The sequence below is a fragment of the Schistocerca nitens genome, chromosome 2 (assembly GCF_023898315.1).
Source record: "Schistocerca nitens isolate TAMUIC-IGC-003100 chromosome 2, iqSchNite1.1, whole genome shotgun sequence".
Taxonomy (NCBI): Eukaryota; Metazoa; Arthropoda; class Insecta; order Orthoptera; family Acrididae; genus Schistocerca; species Schistocerca nitens.
Window position 1 is genome coordinate 202,413,257 of NC_064615.1, and position 22,086 is coordinate 202,435,342.

General features: G+C 39.8%; 1 protein-coding gene across 5 annotated transcripts in view; it reads left to right on the top strand.

Moving 5' to 3' along the window:
* The first annotated feature begins 2,138 nt into the window (after positions 1-2,138).
* Positions 2,139-22,086, top strand: part of LOC126235903 (glyoxylate reductase/hydroxypyruvate reductase) — a 100,070-nt gene continuing 80,122 nt past the window's right edge. For 4 of the 5 annotated variants that reach the window (XR_007544837.1, XR_007544836.1, XR_007544834.1 and 1 more), the window contains exons 1-3: positions 2,415-2,711; positions 2,814-2,944; positions 15,848-16,037. Coding sequence is in view for 1 of the 5 variants with exons in the window: in XM_049944849.1 (XP_049800806.1) it covers positions 2,536-2,711; positions 2,814-2,944; positions 15,848-16,037 (497 nt within the window). In the remaining 4 variants the exon portion in view is untranslated. Of the gene's footprint in view, positions 2,237-2,414; positions 2,712-2,813; positions 2,945-15,847; positions 16,038-22,086 lie in introns of those variants that run through there. The other variant, XR_007544835.1, reaches the window with a different exon arrangement.

The window sequence follows — 22,086 nt, forward strand, 5'->3', positions numbered from 1 at the left end:
CGATAGTTTTGGCTTTTTCTAACCCTTTTTCGCATTATCCATAAGCAAGTCTCTCTCACAGACCTTACGGCCGAGTAAACAGATTGATCAAATCAGTTCAATGTGAATTCAGCTTAGTTCAGCATGTTATTCCTGAGACTACTGTTAATTTATGGAGACAGTAGCCTTCGCCCAGACTGATATGTCACAAGTCTTCTTATACATACTCCAACAAGACTGATTTCTTACAAGGCAGTCCTCCAGCATGTCATCTTGAATGGGCGCTTGGTTTCTTCAAAGCGCACGAACTTCTTCGAGAAGCAGTGGTTTGAAGCACACGTTTTCTGCGACTTGCTTTGTTATACTTAGAACAATTATATTGTTCTCGATTCATCAGCTACGCAATAAAAGCAGCTGTTTAAAATTAAAACTGCCTGACCGTACTTGAGCAGCTGTCCAAATCGATCTTCGAAACACAGGTAAGTAAAGAGACTGAAATTCTTAACGTGAAGTGTGATGGAACAATGATGAAACAGCCGATAGTGTTTTGTCCGATTAATTTCGAACACTTTTTACATATTTCTGCATGAATCCTAGAAGAATACACAATCAATTGCATCTTTACGTATATAACGTAAATTTCCTGAAATGTTGCTTTGCTTGGTGCTGGTGTTCCGCAGTCTCTCGAGAGAGTACCTCTCATGTGGTGTCATTTGGCACTAGATTCAAGGCCAAGCGCAGCCAATTTCTGCACGTAACTATTGGGAAGATTGCCACCAGAATTTTTTATCTACTAGTCCACTAAAATTACGATGGTTCTTTGTTCTTGTCACGCCGATACTCAAGATACAAGTAACAAAGTTTGGCTTACAAAGAACTTTTCAAAATTATTTTTCGCCGAATATGTTCTCCGATCTATTGCGTTCGTTTGATTAATATTACATCATTTTTACGAAAGTTACATTTGATACGGACAACAATGACTACAACTGAGTAGATCTTTCATTTTTTTCCCACTGCGGTATGCATTTTTTTACAGATATTCCCTACCAACCATAAATCCACAACGGATATACCGTTTTCTTTATCAACACCTATAGCCAACACGTGCTGCAGCTACCACGGGTCGCATTGACAGTAGCATCTGCTGTTTACCGCACACTAAAAACACTCGGAACGCCAGAGTTACAATCTCATCTGATGCGTACTATTTACATGTAGAGTGCTAAGCAGTGTAAACGCTTCGATATCGAAACAAGCCACTAAAATTGTGTTTAAGGAGTTCTGGTCACGAACTTCTCTCTGTATTACGCTCTTAACTGAGAATGAAATAAGCTACTGTTAATTCATATTAATCATTGACTAGCTGAAGATGGGTATAATTACGTAAAATTAAGCGAATGTAACTTCTAACTGCCGTTGCCTGTCACAAGCGCGCCTAACAAAAACAACTTATTACGTGAAAACAAGAGGTACTACCATTTAGACTGTCACAGATTCACTGATCAAATGCTTGCAAAAGTTGTATACTTCAAGACATTATATTAAAGTCTGACACTTCCATTTAACATCTGTTTTCGTCAGTCCCAAGTACATCTTATAATTTCACTAATGAACGAAGTCAAAACAGGTACGAAAACACCAAAGAAGATTTTTCACTCTGACATAAAATAACGACAGAAGAGGATACTTCTCTAAAGTTAGCATGCATCACCTCTTTATATTTAACCTACTAATAATGAAACACGAAGTATATATATTCAAGCAATTCTATTTACGCTTCATAAACACTGAGGAAACTTACCAATCAACGATATACTTCAAGTCTCTTGAAAACAAACTGAAAGGCGTGACTTATTTGGAGGGAGAGACAACTGTTTTTCGATGTAGTTACTACCTTATCACTATAAAAATCTAAACTATTGAAACGTTTCGAGCAACTGCACTACGTATCCTCGCACAGATGAAATCTCTCTCATCCAACTCATTGATTGAAACTTTCCTTTCCATTCACTTGTTGCACAAATTGTATCCTCCTCCTTTTACAACAGTCGTTGAGGGTCTGTAAGTATAGATAGCACTGACTACCATCCCAAAAAACATCTTTCACTTGGAAAAAGTTTGACCTGTTGCCGCAAGAGCGCAGCAGTGATCACAATTATTTCTTCGGGCAAAGCAAACTAACACTGGTAAAATACGCAAGATGGGGAAGAATATACTTCCACTACTTCGAAATTCGAAACTCACAGCGACTAAAGTAATTGATTACGGGCTTTCAGATTTAATAAATATAAAATAACGGACGTAGCTATTTTGTCGAAGGGACCGAAGGTCCGTAGCTTTGCTTTAATTCGACCTGATTGTGCCAAAACTTAAAGCGAGGGCTAATATGACTGTGAGAGAAGTTGTAGGAAAAAATACATAACCTTTCCAAACTGTTCTGTTTACATGTCCTTTGAAAGTCATGTCCTTGAGTTGTGCTTGCTTTTATAGATAACCATAACGTGTAGCTGCTTGACAAGGAGAATACAGAAATAAAGAGAAGAACGTTTCTTCATGATTTATCAAAACCTTTGGAAACAATGGTCCAGCTGCGGTAAAATTATATTCAGAAAGTACAAGTCACTACAGCAGAGTCATTTTATCTCACAGGCGACAGGAATGGGACGGTTTAAAGTTTACGTCACTCGTCCGAACGTGCCACAGTCTGCAATTCAGTTGTTGCAGGAAAGGTAAATCGAAATAAATACTCTTACCATTGGATCAACAAATTTTAATTCCACCAGATAACCGTCTACGTGCTTCATGTGTGAAAAAGTTCAATTTGCTTTCAGTTGTGATGTCACTGTTTGGCAACAAGAATGCCCTGTGAAAAGAGCAGAACTCATGACGCAAATCAAAGGAAAGGATGCACTATTTTGTTTGTTGACGGATAAAATTGACAAGGAAGTGTTGGATAGCGCAGGTAAGACATTTATTGTTTTAAGTTTAGACGTTAAAAATTATTTAATGGATAAACACAAAACTCCATCTTACGTATTGCTTTCTTAACATGTAAAACGTTTCCACATTAGTCTAAAATCATAGCATATGTGATCGGTAGAGTGTACCGAATTGTTGCAAATTGGCCCTGTAATATAACAGAGACTGAGCAATTATGTAAAAACTGTTTCCTATTGATTTCTATGACACTGAGGAATCTCACCCAGAACAACTTACAGCTCTTATTACCAATTTACACCACGCCTATTGTGCATTTGGTGCTTCATTTAGCAATGGATACTTCAGTTGTACTGCACGTATTGGAGAACATAGGAATTGACATACAGGTACTGTGAGAGTAGATGCCTGTGGTATTCCACTTAACACACATGGAGATTCACAATTACAGAATATTGTTTGTAGTGGCATCATTATTCACTTCCTGTTTTGAAAACTAAATTATTGACAAAGTATGTCTTTTTTATAAATTTACCATTATTGTGCAGTTGTAGAATTCTTTTCAAGTGTGTGCATCAATTGCAATGATTGCAGTACTGAAAATATATTTATTACCCACCAAAACAATTACATCACATGTGGTAATATTTAATAAAGTAGTGTAGCAAAGAACAGCAACTGGTTCACAACCAAATATTTAGCTTTTAATAATCATAAACAACAGTTTGCCAACCACAGCTTCCTTCTAGACTTTCTCATGCTTTATTATCTTCAACTGTATGCTCCCATGTTGCTTTTGCTTGTCTTCTAATTTCATATACTACCCAACTTCCATTAGATTCTCATATCAGTCTTTTCATATACCACTCCAGTTTCATTAGTCTTTGTCATGTCTTCCATTGCAATCTCACTCTCCCCCCCCCCCACATATGTTGTACTAATTTCCAATACACATCTCCAAACTCCTCAATGAAGAACCTTAAGGTTCTAAACAAGTTTTGCATTAATGGTCTGTGTCCCACTGCCATAAAATCAAAAGTGGAAGTAGGATCTACAAACTGTTTGTAAACATTTGGTTTTCTGCCACACTGGTAGCTTCGATTTGAAAACCATGTTCAGTGTGCCAAAAACACTCAAGCTCTTTTTTATTCTTCTGTTTGTTTTGCTGTTCACCCAGTCAGCTGCTCCAAATATTAAAACTCGTAAACTGTTGTGTGACTTTATTGTTTATTTGTACTGTTTTCTTTTTTTATATCCAGTTTTAGTTTTAAACATAACAAACATGCTAAAATTAATATTGTGTAGTATTTTGCATAGTAATTAGTGTTAGATTGCAGGGATCAGTACATATGACAACTCTCTGTAGCTAAAACCTTGTGTGTTATTAGTTGTCCCCTTTTCTTGCTGCAGTAGTCTACAGCACAGGTGGAAAATTACTGCATGTATGCATTTATTACTGGCTCTTCCTTCAACTTACAGGGAGATTCCATGGTGACTCGTGTTAAATTTTGAAATCAGTGTTTTATTATGTTGACTAATCTTTTATAAAACCATATTTTCTTTTGTAAATCATCATTATAAATTGTGTTATTCAGGCAAAGATCTTGAAGTGTTATTTAAGCAGGGAAGAGCATTAAAATTAAAGAACAAGAATGTAATTTGCCATGACTCATGTTGCAAATTTGGGACATCCTATTCACAATATGCATTTTAGCTCAAAAGTGTTGTCAGACTATTAGGAGTATGGATCTGGTTTTTATCACAGAAAATGCATATTAGGTTGACATTAAAATGACAGTTATAGATTTTTTAAAATATTTATAACATGTGAAATATTGTAATATATTGAAACAGGCACGCAACTCAATGTTACATACATGACTCTTGTTATTTCCTACTTCTTGTTGGAAAAACTTTTTAGCTGCAAGCAGAGAAATGAAAATATGGCATTATGTGCCAAACAAGATAAACTTAACATTAACATTTCACTTTTCAAACACTATGAAAAATTATAAGAGCATGACATCTGGGAAAATGAATTGTAAATTCAATTAAGTCAGAGAAATGGAAAATATCCTCTTGCATTGACAACATCAAGTGGATTAATTTTCTTTATAATTTCATCACATTTTACAGGCCATTTCAAATAGTGACCAGCACACTGCCTTGCAGTGATTAAGTAAGAATTTCCAAAAACTGCACACACTTCTCCAGCATTAAATTTACTGTCATATTCTACTTTGTACCAGGTTCCAGTTTTCACACTTCCCATAGTTTCTTCACTATGATGATCTGCAGCAGCAAAATTCATTGGAGACAGCAGATATGTTTGTAGTACTCCTTTCTTGTAGTGAAAGCAGTGAATGCATTTAATGTTTTGTAGGGCCTTCTGATGGTGCTGAAGAAAATATTTGCATCAGATTAAGCTTCCCATTGATTCCTTGAATTTCATCAATAGACACATGAAAAACCTGCGTAGTTGTTGTACTTGCAGCTACCTGAGCGAAAGTTGATGCATCAGTTACTATGAATTTTCGCTTTTTTAATGCATGTCCCACTAGCTGTTCCGCAACTGCACCAATTCCATCTACAGCTCCTTTACCATGGGATGTAGCAAATAAGTTCCAGTAGATTTCTACATTATGAAATGATTGAAATTGAGGTACAGCAGCACTAATATATTTGTTTTTAAATTGTGAGGCAGGTCCATCTGACAAGATTGAAACTACCTTCACATTTTCAGGTATAGTTGACAGTACCCTGTTAATCTAAGCAATTGCAGTGCCCGAGCCATGGCTTTATCCAGAGCACTGTGTGACTTATATGGTGACCAAATTGCTTTACTAGGTTGCTGATCTTGCATCTTATGTTGCCTATGTTTTTCAAACTCTCCCCATTTTTAGCTTGTCTTTCTTCTAATAATAGTCCTTGCTTATGTTGACTCAACTGTAGAAACTTTCGTTTCTGCTGGCTTTTTCAAGCTTCTTCCAGATGCTTCTTCTTAAATTTTTCATATTTTCCTTTACTCTGTAACTTTTCCCTTCTCCTACTGTCTTACTGCAGCTACTAAGGGCATCCTCTTCTTCTGATCTTAAAATAATACAACTGTGACTCAGATTTCGTGACTCACCTTACACATTTAATTTTCTGTTTTTACAATATTGATTGAAATTAGGAGATTTTTAGTAGTGATATTAGTTACACATTCACACTAAGAAGTAAGTTACTGAACAAGATAAAGTTTTCCCTAACTTCTCTCTTGGTATAAAAACTTAATTATGCGAAAGTGACTCATGTTGCATGAAAGTTCATGCTGTTGTATTATGTTATTTACCCCAACCTATAATTTACCTACTTCAGTTTTATACTCTATGCAATACATTAGGGTATGTAACAGTAATATAAATAATGGTATGCTAATTCTTACCTGCCAGTTAGTTGAAATGAAGGTCCAAAGTCTCCAACAATTCACACTCTCATCACATGAAAAGCATATGGCGTTATAAAAATGACTACAAATTATGAAGGGTAAGCAATAGTGGGCCACAAACCATTGTTGCCATACAGTAAAACGTCCAGCCTTTTCAAAAAATATATAAAAAGTACCAAATTTTAAACTTTAAATATTGTGTGTCCTACTTTACATGGAATATCCCTACAGGTGATATTTGGAATATAGAAAGTAGATTTGTTCTCAGTTGTTATCTGAAACATAGTTTCTTTAAAACTGCATTGTGATTCTCCATGAGAATTACATTATCTTTGTTAGCAGTGGTACATGAAATTATATATTATTAGCCTCTATTTCTATAATTAACTAATTACCCAGATTTGATGATGATTAGATAATGCACATTTCATAATGTGACATTACATTTTATACAAAGATTTTCTGTTGTAATAGGTGTCCTGTCTTGGCTGGTAATTCTAGAAGGCTGCTGGTAATACTTGCAACATATCAAACCCAGAAAATTAAAGAGAATCAACAGACTTAGTATAAGCTGTTTGTCTACTATTTTGTAAAATACAGCACCAGCCACAGTGCAGTCCCTCTGTGGATGCTGTGCATGGCCACAGGATGACTTAGTTGTTGTGCGTATGCAGCTGAAAATCAATGTGACCACTGTCAACTGATTCGAATCTTTTGTGAATGGATGTGCTGGGAGGGCTGCTGAGAGTTATGTTGCAGAGACGCCATAGGTACTTGAAGTACTATCCTCCCCTGTGGATCCTGTCTTGTCTCCAGGAAGTACGGGATCTATTACTGCTTGACACGCTTACTGTGAGTGGCGTGTCAGTTGTAGGGCTAGCCATCCATACGGGGGAATCAGGTACTAGAGAGAACTCAAGATATTACACCCATCCACCTAACTAACAAGTTCGAGGTACTGTCTACCATTGAAACATTAAGAGGCTATTCTGACAGCCATTGATAGAACAAGGTGCAACCAGCTGCAGATTGTGGCGCATGTTGGGATTAACAACACTTGCTGACTGGGTCTTGGGGTCATATTTGGATGATTCTAGTGACTTGCAGGGAAGGTTAGCAACCGTGGTCTTGCTGATGGAGTTTCAGCAAAGCTTACTCTCTGCAGTATTATCCCCAGAGCAGATTATGGCCCCCCCAGTTCCGAAGTGGGAGGATTGAACCAGAGACTGTGAACATTCTGCGGTAAGCTAGACCATGAGTTCCTAGACTTGGGCCATGTGGTTGAGGACTGTTTGGTTCCTCTAAATGGATCAGCTGTGTGTTTCGCATCAGAGGCTGCCACCCACATAGCTGTGTGAGGTTCCACACAGTGGTTTTATTAGATTAAATGACTCTCCATCCAGCCCATATGTTGGTAGCTGTATGAGACCAAGGAATATCAGTGTAAGAGCCAAAGAAATGCCCTCATAGGTGAGGGTAAGAAAATCATAGTGGTGAACTGCCAAAGACTTCGCAGCAAAATGCCAGGGTTCGAAGTAGTCATAAAAATCAATTAAGCTCACATAATACTAGGTACAGAATGCAATTTAAAACCTGAAATTGACAGCAGCGGGATTTTGGGAGAAAATTTAAGTGTTGATCAAAAGGATATGCTAATAGAAAATGGAGATGGTGTATTTGTTGCAGTAGACAAGAAGCTAAAATCCATTGAGATGTGAATTGAAGCTACATGTGGGATTGTTTGGACAAGATTCAGTGTCAACAATACATGTAAAATTTAATTGCATCTTTCTATTCACTATCAGTCTCGCCACTGAGGTGAACGAAAACTTCAGATAAAATCTAAGTTTATTGGTATGGAAGGTTAGGTGTGCACTACACATCAGTGTCTGCTATTCAGGTAGCTGACTGTGTATATGGGGGTGCACACAATGGTTATTTAGATTTAGATCCAAATAACAATAGTTGTAGGACACCCAGAAGTATCAGTGTAAGATCAAAAGAAACGCCTCCCACAGGTGAGAGTATTAAAACCCTAATGGTAAACTGCCAAAGCATTTGCAACAAAATGCCCAAGTTTGAAGTGCTTATTAGGTACAGAAAGCTGTTGAAACATGAAATTGATAGCAGTGAGGTTTTTGGGTAAAATTTAAGTGTATCTCAAAAGGATAAGCAAATGGGAAATGGAGGTGGTGTATTTGTTGCAGTAGACAAGAAACTCAAATCCAGCAAGGCAGGATTTGAAGCTGCATGTGACACTTTTTGGACAAGAGTCACTACCAGAGGTGGGCATAAAATGATAATTGGATCCTTTTGTCCCTCACCAGATTCATTGCCAGATGTAACTGAAAACTTTAGAGAAAAATTCAGTTCACTTGCACAAAACATTCCCTGAGCATACTGTAATCATTGGTGGAGACTTTAATCATCCAACAATTAATTGCAAAAATTACAGTTTTGTTAATGGTGGGCATGATAAGACATCCTGGAAACTTTACTAAATGACTTCCCAGAAAACACCTAGAACAGGTAGTTAGACCCTCACTCATGATGGAAATACATTCAATCTAATAGCAACAACATACCCAATTTCTTTGAGAATGTCCGCATCAAAACTGATATCAGTGACCATGACACAGATGTGACTACAGTGATTACCAAAGTACAAACGTCAACTAAAACAAGCAGAAAGACATATATGTTAAGTAAATTAGATTAAATATGTGTCATATCTCATATCAATGAGGAACTTGAAACTTTCAGCACTGGTTCAAGATTAAAAGAATAGTTGGCAATGCACTGGATAGATATGTACCCAGTAGAACAGTTCATCATGGGAGGGAACCTCCATGTTATACAGGTCACTGTAAAGAAACTTCTAAAAAAACAGAATTACTGCATAATAGGTGTAAAACAAAGTGTAAGACTATAGATAGATGCTGAATGAAACGCATTTCAACGTCAAGAGAGCAGTGCGTGATGCCTTAAATGACTACCGTACCAGAGTATTGTCAAGTAATATTTCGCAGAAATCAAAGAAATTATGGTCATTTGTTAAGGCTGTTAGTGGCACCAAAGTTAATGTCCAATCCCTAGCAAATGAGACAGTAACTGAAATGGAGGCTAGCAAAGCAAAAGCTGAACTGCTTAACTCCATTTTCAAATGATCCTTTACAAAGGAAAACCCAAAAGAATTGCCTCACTTTGATCCTCATACTACTGAAGATATGAATGAAATAAGTATTAGTGTCAGTGGTGTTGATAAACAGTCGAAATTATTAAAATTGAACAGAGCTCCAGGCCCCAATGGAATCCCTGTTAGATTCTATGCTGAATTTGCAGCTGAGTTAGCCCCTCTTGTCACTATAATCTAGCATAGATCCCTCGAACAAAAAAAAGTGCCCATTTTTTTGGAAAAGGTACAGGTCACATCTGTCTACGAGAGAATTAGTAGAAGTGATCCCAAAACTACTGTCAGTATCCTTGACATCGATTTGTTGTAGGATCTTAGAAAATATTCTGAGCTCAAACATAATGAGGTATCTTCAACAGAATGACCTCCCCATTGCCAACTAGCACGGATTTCGAAAACATTGATCTTATGAAAACCAACTCTCAATTTTCTCAAATGACATACTGAAAGCTTCGGATCAAGGCAACCTGGTAGATGCCGTGTTTCTTGACTTCTGAAAAGTATTTGACTCAGAACTGCACCTGTGGTTATTGTCAAAAGTATAATCATCTGGGGTACCAAGTGAAATTTGTGACTGGACTGAGGACTTTTTGGTAGGGAGGACACAGCTTATTTTGGATGGGTGTCATCATCACATGTAAAAGAAACTTTTGGTGTGCCCCAGGGAAGTGCGTTGGGACTGATGCTGTTCATTTTGTAAGTTAATGACGTTTCAGACAATATTAATAGTAAAATCAGGCTTTTTGCAGATGATGTAGTTATCTATAATGAAGTACTATATGAGAGAAGCTGTCAGCCAGATGTGGAAAAGATTTCAATGTGGTGCAGAGATTGGCAAATTTCTGTAAATGTTCAGAAACATAAAATTTTTCACTTCACAAAATGAAAAAAAGTAGTATCCTTTGACTATAATATCAATGAGTAACTATTGAAATCGGCCAGCTCATACAAATACCTGGGTGTAACACTTTGTAGGGATAGGAACTGAATGATTACATACGTACAGTCCTGGATAAAGCAGGCGGTAGACTTCGGTTTATTGGTAGAATACTGGGGAATGCAATTAGTTGACAAAAGAGATTGCTTACAAATTGCTCGTGTAGCCGTTTCTAGAATACTGCTCAAGTGTGTGGGACCCGTGCCATATGGGACTAACAGTGGATATTGAATTTATACAGAGAAGGCAGCACAAATGGTCACAGGTTTGTTTAACCCATGGGATAGTGTTCACAGAGGTACTGAAGGAATGGAACTGGCACACTCTTGAAGACAAGTGTAAACAATCCCAAGAAAGTCTATTAACAAAGTTTCACGAACTAGCCTTAAATGATTGTTCTAGGGCTGTACTACAGCCTCCTATGTATCGCTCACAAAGGGGTCACTAGGATAAGATTAGAATAATTACGGCACGCTCAGAAGCATTAGACCCATCATTCTTCCCGCGTTCCATATACACTCCTGGAAATGGAAAAAAGAACACATTGACACCGGTGTGTCAGACCCACCATACTTGCTCCGGACACTGCGAGAGGGCTGTACAAGCAATGATCACACGCACGGCACAGCGGACACACCAGGAACCGCGGTGTTGGCCGTCTAATGGCGCTAGCTGCGCAGCATTTGTGCACCGCCGCCGTCAGTGTCAGCCAGTTTGCCGTGGCATACGGAGCTCCATCGCAGTCTTTAACACTGGTAGCATGCCGCGACAGCGTGGACGTGAACCGTATGTGCAGTTGACGGACTTTGAGCGAGGGCGTATAGTGGGTATGCGGGAGGCCGGGTGGACGTACCGCCGAATTGCTCAATACGTGGGGCGTGAGGTCTCCACAGTACATCGATGTTGTCGCCAGTGGTCGGCGGAAGGTGCACGTGCCCGTCGACCTGGGACCGGACCGCAGCGACGCACGGATGCACGCCAAGACCGTAGGATCCTACGCAGTGCCGTAGGGGACTGCACCGCCACTTCCCAGCAAATTAGGGACACTGTTGCTCCTGGGGTATCGGCGAGGACCATTCGCAACCGTCTCCATGAAGCTGGGCTACGTCCCGCACACCGTTAGGCCGTCTTCCGCTCACGCCCCAACATCGTGCAGCCCGCCTCCAGTGGTGTCGCGACAGGCGTGAATGGAGGGACGAATGGAGACGTGTCGTCTTCAGCGATGAGAGTCGCTTCTGCCTTGGTGCCAATGATGGTCGTATGCGTGTTTGGCGCCGTGCAGGTGAGCGCCACAATCAGGACTGCATACGACCGAGGCACACAGGGCCAACACCCGGCATCTTGGTGTGGGGAGCGATCTTCTACACTGGCCATACACCACTGGTGATCGTCGAGGGGACACTGAATAGTGCACGGTACATCCAAACCGTCATCGAACCCATCGTTCTACCATTCCTAGACCGGCAAGGGAACTTGCTGTTCCAACAGGACAATGCACATCCGCATGTATCCCGTGCCACCCAACGTGCTCTAGAAGGTGTAAGTCAACTACCCTGGCCAGCAAGATCTCCGGATCTGTCCCCCATTGAGCATGTTTGGGACTGGATGAAGCGTCGTCTCACGCGGTCTGCACGTCCAGCACGAACGCTGGTCCAACTGAGGCGCCAGGTGGAAATGGCATGGCAAGCCGTTCCACAGGACTACATCCAGCATCTCTACGATCGTCTCCATGGGAGAATAGCAGCCTGCATTGCTGCGAAAGGTGGATATACACTGTACTAGTGCCGACATTGTGCATGCTGTTGCCTGTGTCTATGTGCCTGTGGTTCTGTCAGTGTGATCATGTGATGTATCTGACCCCAGGAATGTGTCAATAAAGTTTCCCCTTCCTGGGACAATGAATTCACGGTGTTCTTATTTCAATTTCCAGGAGTGTATAAATGAAATCCTAATAACTGGTACAATGGGATGTACCCTCTGCCATGCACTTCACGGTAGTTTGTAGAGTGTAGATATATAAGTAGAAGTTCCCCTATCATTTTGTAATCATCAGAGAAGACTTTAATCATACAATAATCAGTTAGGTTACTTACAGTTTTGTTAGTGGTGGGTGTGACAAGACATCCTGCGAATCATTATTGAAGACCATCTCTGAAAACCACCTGGAACAGATAGTTCAGAATCCCTCTCATGCTGTAAATATATTGGATCTAATGGCAACAAATAGACCTGACACCTTTAAGGATGTTTACATTGAAACTAGTATCAGTAACCATGAGGTAGTTCTAGCAACAATGTTTACCAAAGTGCAGAGGGCAACTAAAACAAATAAGGTGATTTATATGTTCAGTAAACTAGATAAAGAGGCAGCAGTGATGAACTTGAAACTCTTAGCTCAGATGGGAGCGTATAGGGAAACTGTGTCTAAAGTTTTAAATAATAGTTGACCAAGCACTGGATAGATATGTACCAAGCAGAACAGTTCATGATGGAAAGGACTTTCCATGCTATACTGCCGCTGTAAGGAAGCTTCTAAACAAACAGAGATTACTACATAATAAGTCTAAAATGAAGAAATTCTGGTTGTATGTAAGGACTGTTAGTAGTACAAGTGTTAGTGTCCAGACACTCATGGAATTGAGGGTAGCAAAGTGAAAGCAGAAATACTTAACTCAGTTTTAAAGTGTTCCTTCACAAAGAAAAACCCAGAAACAATGCCCCAGTTAAATTCGTGTACCACACCAAAGATGAGTGAAATACATATTAGTGACAGTGGCCTTGAGAAACAGCTGGAGTGGTTTAAATTGAACGAAGCTTTAATGCCTGATGGAATCACTCTCAGATTCTGTACCAGATTTGTGGCTGTATTAGTACCTTCTCTGACCATGATGTAACAGAGATCCTTTGAACAAGAAACTGTGTCAGTGGTTGTAGAAATAACAGGTCCCATTCATCTACAAAAATCTACTGTCGAATATCCTTGACGTATATTTGTTACAGAATCTTAGAACATATTCGGAACTCAAATGTCATGAAGTATCTTTAACAGAATGACCTCCTCCATGCCAACCAGCACAGCTTCTGGAAACATTGATCATTTGAAAACCAACTTGGGCTTTTCTCACATAACATTCTGAAAGCAATGGATCAAGGGAGTCAGATAGATGCAGTGTTTCTTGACTTCCAAAAGGCATTTGACTCAGTGCCACACAAACACTTATAATCAAATGTACATTCATATGGGTTATCAATCGAGATTTATGACTCGATTGAGGAATTCTTGGTGGGGAGAACACAGCATCTCATCTTAGATGCAGTCATTGACAGATGTAGAAGCAACTTCAGGTGTGCCCCAGGGAAATGTGTTGGGACCTTTGCTGTTCATGTTGCAAACAATGTTAATAGTAACCTCAAATGTTTCAAAAATGAAACAGTTATCTGTAATGAAGTACTCTGTGAGAAAAGCTGCACAAATATTCAGTCATATCTTGATAAGATTTCAGAGTGGTGCAAAGATTGGCAATTAGCTTTAGGTGTTCCGAAATGTAAAACAGTGCACTTCAAAAAATGAAAAAATATGGTATCCTATGACGACAATATTAATGTGTCACTGGTGGAATCTGTCAATGTGTGTGAATATTTGAGTGTAAAAATTTGTAGGGTTGTGAAATGGAATGATCACATAGGCTCATTTGTGGATAAAGGAGATGGCAGGCTGCAGTTTATTGGTAGAATACTTGGGAAATGCAGTCAGTCTGCAAAGAAGATGGCATACAGAACATTTGTTGTGGCCCATCATAGAATATTGCTCAAATGTATGGGACCCGTACCAAATAGGACTAACAGGATATTGAATGGATACAAAGAAAAGCACCACAAATTGGTTTATTTGATGCATGGTAGTGTGTCATGAAGATCCTGAAAGAACTGAATTGGTACAAACTTGAAGAATGGTGCAAATTATCCTGTGAAATCCTATTTAGGTAGTTTCTGGAACCAGTTTTAAGTGATGACTGTAGGAATATACTATAATCTGCTCTATATTGTTTCCATAGGAGTTGCGAAGCAAGATTGCAAGTTTAGACTAATTACAGCATGTGCAGAGGTGCTTAAGCAATCATTAATTTCACACAAATGGCATGCGAAAAAGTCCTGTTAACTGTTACAGTGGTATGTACCAAGGAACTTCCTTTTTTACTCCCCCTACCAGTTTTCAGATGGAAACTGGTCCATGGAAAAGAAGAAGAATGACTTTGGGTTACATTTAAAACTTGCTTTGCTGCCTTTTGATAATTTTATATTATTGGGCAAATGATCAAAAATTGTTGTTGCCTAGGCCAATGACAGGTTTAATAATGAGTAATAAAGGTTTTTTTTCCCTCTAGTGTCAAGGGTACGGGCATCTCCATTCTTCTCAAATTGTGATGGATTATTTGTCATGAATTTCGTTAGTGGTAATATGTGTCGTGCAATACAGTTAGAATGCCTAACTCCTTGAAGAGGTACCTACATTATGACCGAGGATGATCACCAACTATTATTCTTACTGTTCTCTACACAATTCAGAGTGGTATGCAGAGTATAGATGTAGATATAGATACTTGCAAGCCTCCTCCATTACATGTGATGCGTCTATAGTCCAGTCCATGAATGATGGGGGTTCACACAGGTTAAGACTATGAGGGGGATTGCATTGTTGCTGGTTCCAAACAAAAATTGGGGTATGCGCATACACGTGTTTTGCGCCTAATGAAAATGTGTATCTCGCAAATTATGTCTTTCACTTGCTGGTGTAGGATTTTATGCTAGCAACGCCATCAGCCATGACAACTCGCAACAAATGGAATAAAAATTCATTAAATAACTCGCTGCGATCGAGTATAATACTGGTATTGCACATAACATTCACAGTAAAGCGCTCAGAACACTACTGAATGCTCATTGGCTGTTAGGGAACGTCATGAGACATAGGTGCACAGAACAAACCTAAACTCGACCCCACGTTTGTGACTCCAGCTATAGCAGCAGAATCTGCTGCTGAATTGGGAAAACATGGAACCTCTTCAATGCAGGTGTTATGTTTTAATTTGTAATGTTTTTAGCAATAGAGTATGACAGATATCCGTGAACAGGAAAATGTTGAAAGGATAGCGAATTCGGGAAAATATTAATATTAAGCAGCAAATTTTTCTGGAAAATTAAGTTATTTTATTGTAGCAGTGCTGTCCTGCCAAGAAAGTTGCATTAGTCTTCACAGTTTTATCTAGTAGGAGGGTTTAATCACAGTTGTTTAACCATAGAATATTCTATTCAAAATTAAAAAATAAACTTGTGTTCTCTATTAATTGCAATGCTTCTTTATTTACAGGGCCAGACTTAAAAGTTATTGGTACAATGTCTGTAGGGTACGATCATATTGATGTACATGAAGTCAAGAAGCGTGGCATCAAAATTGGGTATACTCCAGATGTTCTCACTGATGCAGTGGCTGATCTTACTGTTGCCTTACTACTTGCAACTTCCAGACGACTCTTTGAGAGCCACAATGAAATACTGAAGTAAGTTTGGAACTGAACTCTAAATATTTTGGTGCAAGCAAAAAAGCAACTGCCATTAAATTGTATTTTTCTATTAACTGATTCTGCTTCCACATACTCTATTATTGACATCGTGTCTAATAGTCTCACTCATTCCATCTTGCTGAAAGCATCACAGTAAGCTGCAACTGATCATCCATAAAAGTCCTTGGTTCTCCAGTTATTGCTAAATTATCATCCTGTTTCTTTGTCTTCCTTTGTAGTAGACCAGTCCATACACAGTTGGCAGCGATTCATTACTCAATTTATTTCTTTTGCATGGCCCGTGGATCATATTCATGATGTGGAACCTGTTGAAATGTTCACAAATACGATATATTTGCTCTGTGAAAATACACATGGCTACATAATCGTAATTTACGTAACTGATTTTTGTTTTGTTTTAATCTTAATCTACAATAAAATTTAGTAAATGTAATCCAACCACGTACATCGTATCTTCTCAGAAATTCATATATGCAGTAGATGGAGTTGTCAAGCAAAAAATATTTGATTTTCTAATACTCTCATTATCTGCCAGCACTTTTAATTGTGGAGGGGGTTGGTAAACATTTTTCATGGCTGTGTACTGTGCTCCTTTCTGTACAAGAATAAGGTTAAGTTGTGATAGGGGCGGCTATTTGTGTTTCTGATATTATATTTATTGATGCTGTTTTAAATGGTAGGGAGCTAGGTTGGTGTGTGATAAAGTGCTATATCAAATAAATTGAAACAGTTTCAGTTACTTTAATTTAACAATAAGATCGAACATATAAACAAAAAGAAGTTTTAGTGCTCTTTAATGATCCATTCACACACCTTAGAAAAGCAGTTTACACCCTGTCAACTTTTCTGCTCTGGTAAACACTCAGAACAGTGAGTGCACAAGGAATAAAATATGAATACCTGTTGTAACTATCACGGTAGGCTTAAAACACAATAGAATAAAAACACAGTAATTAACTAAAAACCTTCACAGCAACTAATGTGTTTAAATACGATTTTAAAACAGTAACAGTTAGTAGCTCACCTTAGTTAGCAACCAAGGTAAGCAAAATTTATAAAATAAAAAAAGTAGCATATGGCAAACAGCCGTGACAGTCATATTAAATTACCTAAATGAACATCAGAATTTAAATATCTGTCTCAGGTGGCCAACAGCGTTTCAAATGAGCTACCAAAACTTAGCAAGCCGCTCTTGAATAAAGCCTTTAGAAAATAACGCCCTGCATTGGGCTGTATTTTAACATTTTTAGATTCCGTACACAGATTCCATAAACAGTAAGAGGCTGCCTGAACACTCAAAAAGTCTTTAAGCTTTTGCTACACAAAATTCAACCTGAATTTAAAATTTAGTCTTCAGACAGTAAAATAAAAAATAAAGAATATGCTAAGAAGAAAGCATCAAACAGCCACAAGTGTGAGAGGTCACAAGAATCAAAATACAAACACCAGTTAATGCCGAAGTATCATGGAACAAGTTGAAAGCCAGCTACCTCTGTCAGTGCCACTGGCCTGACATACAAATAAAATAGCTTACATATTGACAATATCCGCTAGCCAGCTTATTGTAAGTATACTGCCAAGGCAACCCACCGACAAATGTGAGACAGAACTAAGAAGTAACACAATTGCTTATTAAAGAACAGAGCATTACCAGTTCGCCCATATAGGTCAGAACCGCACAATACAGCAGCACATTGTGTCTCAGTAACCAGGATGGCAGAACCTTATGGCAGAACACAGGGATTTTCTAATCTTCCATTCCTAGTCACTGTGTCCAAGCAGCAAGCAAGCAGCGACTTCAGTGTGGCTGCCCTCTTAACAATTTACATGTTGCCTCAATGCTCCAAGTGGACTCAGATGCCAAAGCCAGTCCTTCAGACATTACGTGGTGCCATCAGCAACATGTCGCCCACAAGTCGCAGTACCTCAGTGGATTCTCAACCAGCCCTGTTGCCATAGCTCATGTGTGAGCCTTTATCCTTATGAAGCACTACTTTGCTGTCCCCTAACGAGATACCTGAGCAGCAGTTACCAGGCAATGGGCCAAAGACATTATGACACAGCAACAGGTATTGATAACAGCTCTTGCACATCTCAAAGCTGGTTACCAGACATAGCTTTAAGCTGATTTAAGCCTGCTATAATCTGTTTCATGGGGGCGTGGTGGTGGACCAGGAAGCTAACTTGGGAGATCATCTTGACTGCATTGTACTGCCCCACAAAATGAGGCAACATTTTGGCAGTCACCTTCTTACTACCTGTATGCTGGTACCAGACATTTTTCACAAGAACGACATCAACAATCTGCAACAAGACCAGGCACCTGGCCATGTTGTACCGGGATGCCTCCCTCCAGTGTGCAAGACAAATTTTATTCCTGGTCACCTCCCAATTTTTCCTAATACCCTTCAGATTGCTGTTCCCCAGAGAGGAGGTCATTGATTTGACCACATGTTAGATATAGCTGAATTAACAGGAAATGCGAATAACTTGGCAGGAGTGATTCTGCGAGTTTCATCCACAGTGGTATTACGCACAATTTTAAGCCAACTGATTGATTTCACTTGGCCTGAGACTGGGTGTGGAAGATGATTCTGGCAGATTTCAGGTTTTGGTTAACTTTTTTCAGAAATCCTGGTTGTGGATAATAGGGACTGGTAGTCATGTGAGATGTACCTCTGTTGAAGCAGTGTTTCCTAAATTCTCGAGAAGCCTAGAGTATTTTTGCTCACCAACACCTTAGATGCTCCAAATACTGAAAATATAACAATGAAACCAATCAATTATTAACAAAATAATTTGATTGCATAGGTAAAAAATCTGCTCACCAGGTGGCGCCAGAACACACACGTAAGATGTTGTAATTGGTGTGCTTTCGGAGTCAGTGGCTCCTCCTTCAGGCAGAAGGGTTGAAGGGGAAGGAAGAGGGGTGAAGGAAAAGGATACATGTACCATATGCACTCATGGGGAGGCTGACCTGTTAAAATTCCTGCAGTCTATGAATACCTTCTCCCAATTAAATTTCTTATGGTCCTGTTCCGAATCTCGTGACACTTTCCTTGATGTTAAGTTCGTCCTCACTGAAGGACAGCTACACACTTCCATCCACATTAAACCCACAAACAAACAACAGTACTTACATTTTGACAGTTGCCATCTTTTCCGTGTCAAACATTCCCTTCCATATAGCCTTGGCATCCAAAGCACAAGGATGCAGACTCTTTACAGTAATACACCAGCATTTTCACCTCAGCCTTCACTGCATGTCATTACCCCACCAGCCTAGCTAGAAACCAGATTTCCTGGGCCATCACATCCAATCCTGGTACTGCTGATCCCTCCAAAAAGGAACACACCACTGGTGACTCAGTATTATCCCGGTCTGGAATGTGTTAATCAGCTGTTTCAACAGGGCCATGACTTCCTAAAATCACACCTCGAAATAGATCCTTTCTGTCTAAATTTTTGCCCACCACACGTAGAACATTTTTCCATCACCCTCCCAATCTCCACAATATTCTTGTCAGACCCTATGCTCCTGCACCAATCTCCCTACCCTATGGCTGTTATCCCCATGATCATCCCTGCTGCAAGACTTGCCCTATGCATCCTCCTACCACCACCTATAGCAGCCCTGTAACTAACAAAACATATACTATCAAAGGCAGAGCCACCTGTGAAATGATACACGTCATGTACCAGCTGTTATGTAAACACTGTTCAGCCTTCTACATCAGCATGACTACTACCAAATTATCAATTAGGATGAATGGGCATAGGTAGAGAGTGTGTACTGGTAACTCACAATATCCTGTTGCAGAGCATGCTCTACAAAATGACAGACGTGACATTGGCGCCTGTTTCACCACACTTGACATGTGGATTCTACATCTACATCCATACTCCGCAAGCCACCTGACGGTGTGTGGCGGAGTGTACCCTGAGTACCTCTATCAGTTCTCCCTTCTATTCCAGTCTCGTATTGTTTGTGGAAAGAAGGATTGTCGGTATGCATCTGTGTGGGCTCTAATCTCTCTAATTTTATCCTCATGGTCTCTTCGCGAGATATACGTAGGAGGGAGCAATATACTGCTTGACTCTTCGGTGAAGGTATGTTCTCGAAACTTTAACAAAAGCCCGTACCGAGCTACTGAGCGTCTCTCCTGCAGAGTCTTCCACTGGAGTTTATCTGTAATCTCCGTAACGCTTTCGCGATTACTAAATGATCCTGTAACGAATCTTCTCTCTCTCTTCTATCAACCCTATCTGGTACGGATCCCACACCGCTGAGCAGTATTCAAGCAGTGGGCGAACAAGCGTACTGTAAAGTACTTCCTTTGTTTTCGGATTGCATTTCCTTAGGATTCTTCCAATGAATCTGTCTGGCATCTGCTTCACCGACGATCAATTTTATATGATCATTCCATTTTAAATCACTCCTAATGCGTACTCCCAGATAATTTATGGAATTAACTGCTTCCAGTTGCTGACCCGCTATTTTGTAGCTAAACGATAAGGGATCTATCTTTCTGTGTATTCGCAGCACATTACACTTGTCTACATTGAGATTCAATTGCCATTCCCTGCACCATGCGTCAATTCGCTGCAGATCCTCCTGCATTTCAGTACAATTTTCCATTGTTACAACCTCTCGATACACCACAGCATCATCTGCAAAAAGCCTCAGTGAACTTCCAATGTCATCCACCAAGTCATTTATGCATATTGTGAATAGCAACGGTCCTATGACACTCCCCTGCGGCACACCTGAAATCACTCTTACTTCGGAAGACTTCTCTCCATTGAGAATGACATGCGTTCTGTTATCTAGGAACTCCTCAATCCAATCACACAATTGGTCTGATAGTCCATATGCTCTTCCTTTGTTCATCAAATGACTGTGGGGAACTGTATCGAACGCCTTGCGAAAGTCAAGAAACACGGCATCTACCTGTGAACCGGTGTCTATGGCCCTCTGAGTCTCGTGGACGAATAGCGCGAGCTGGGTTTCACATGACCGTCTTTTTCGAAACCCATGCTGATTCCTACAGAGTAGATTTCTAGTCTCCAGAAAAGTCATTATACTCAAACACAATACGTGTTCCAAAATTCTACAACTGATCGACGTTAGAGATATAGGTCTATAGTTCTGCACATCTGTTTGACGTCCCTTCTTGAAAACGGGGATGACCTGTGCCCTTTTCCAATCCTTTGGAATGCTACGCTCTTCTAGAGACCTACGGTACACTGCTGCAAGAAGGGGGGGCAAGTTCCTTCGCGTACTCTGTGTAAAATCGAACTGGTATCCCATCAGGTCCAGCGGCCTTTCCTCTTTTGAGCGATTTTAATTGTTCTGCATTCTTACCCCAGACACCAGTTTCTCAGAACTCTGCAGGTGGGAACCAGTGCCACAACATGTCCTTGGTTCTCACCACCCACCTGCCCTTAATTTATATTAATTTCTTCTGCCTCAGCATTTCTTCACTGTAATTACTCTTTGCTTCACTCAGTTTTATTTTTCTACATCTTTTGTTGTCTTACCCATCTATTTTTCACCCCCCCTCCGACCTCTGTTACGTACAATGCACTTGGCTTTTCACTATTATTAACTCATTCATGATGTTTAAGCAGTAATCTCTGTCTGCATATTACCCTGTCTTCCACCTTTAAGCTCTCAGGTTTCCAAATCTTGTCAGATGCTGTCCCCAACAATCAGTCTTTCCTTCTCATCCCATGCGTTAAGTTTCTCCGACTTGTGGTTCTGGGTGGCTTTTCACAATCTACCCCTTTCCTAGGCGTCTCCAGTCCTTTTCCTTCACCCTTCTTCCTTCCCCCTTCTACCTTTCTGTCTGAAGAAAGAGCCTTTGGCTCTGAAAGCTTGCCAATTACAACCATCTTTTATGTGTGTGTTCTGCCACCACTTGGTGAGTAGATTTTTTTATCTATCTGGTTAAAATACCAAAAATAGCTGTAACCCTGGTGCTGTTGGAGTTACTTGAGTGCAGCCAGACAAAATGTGTAAAGG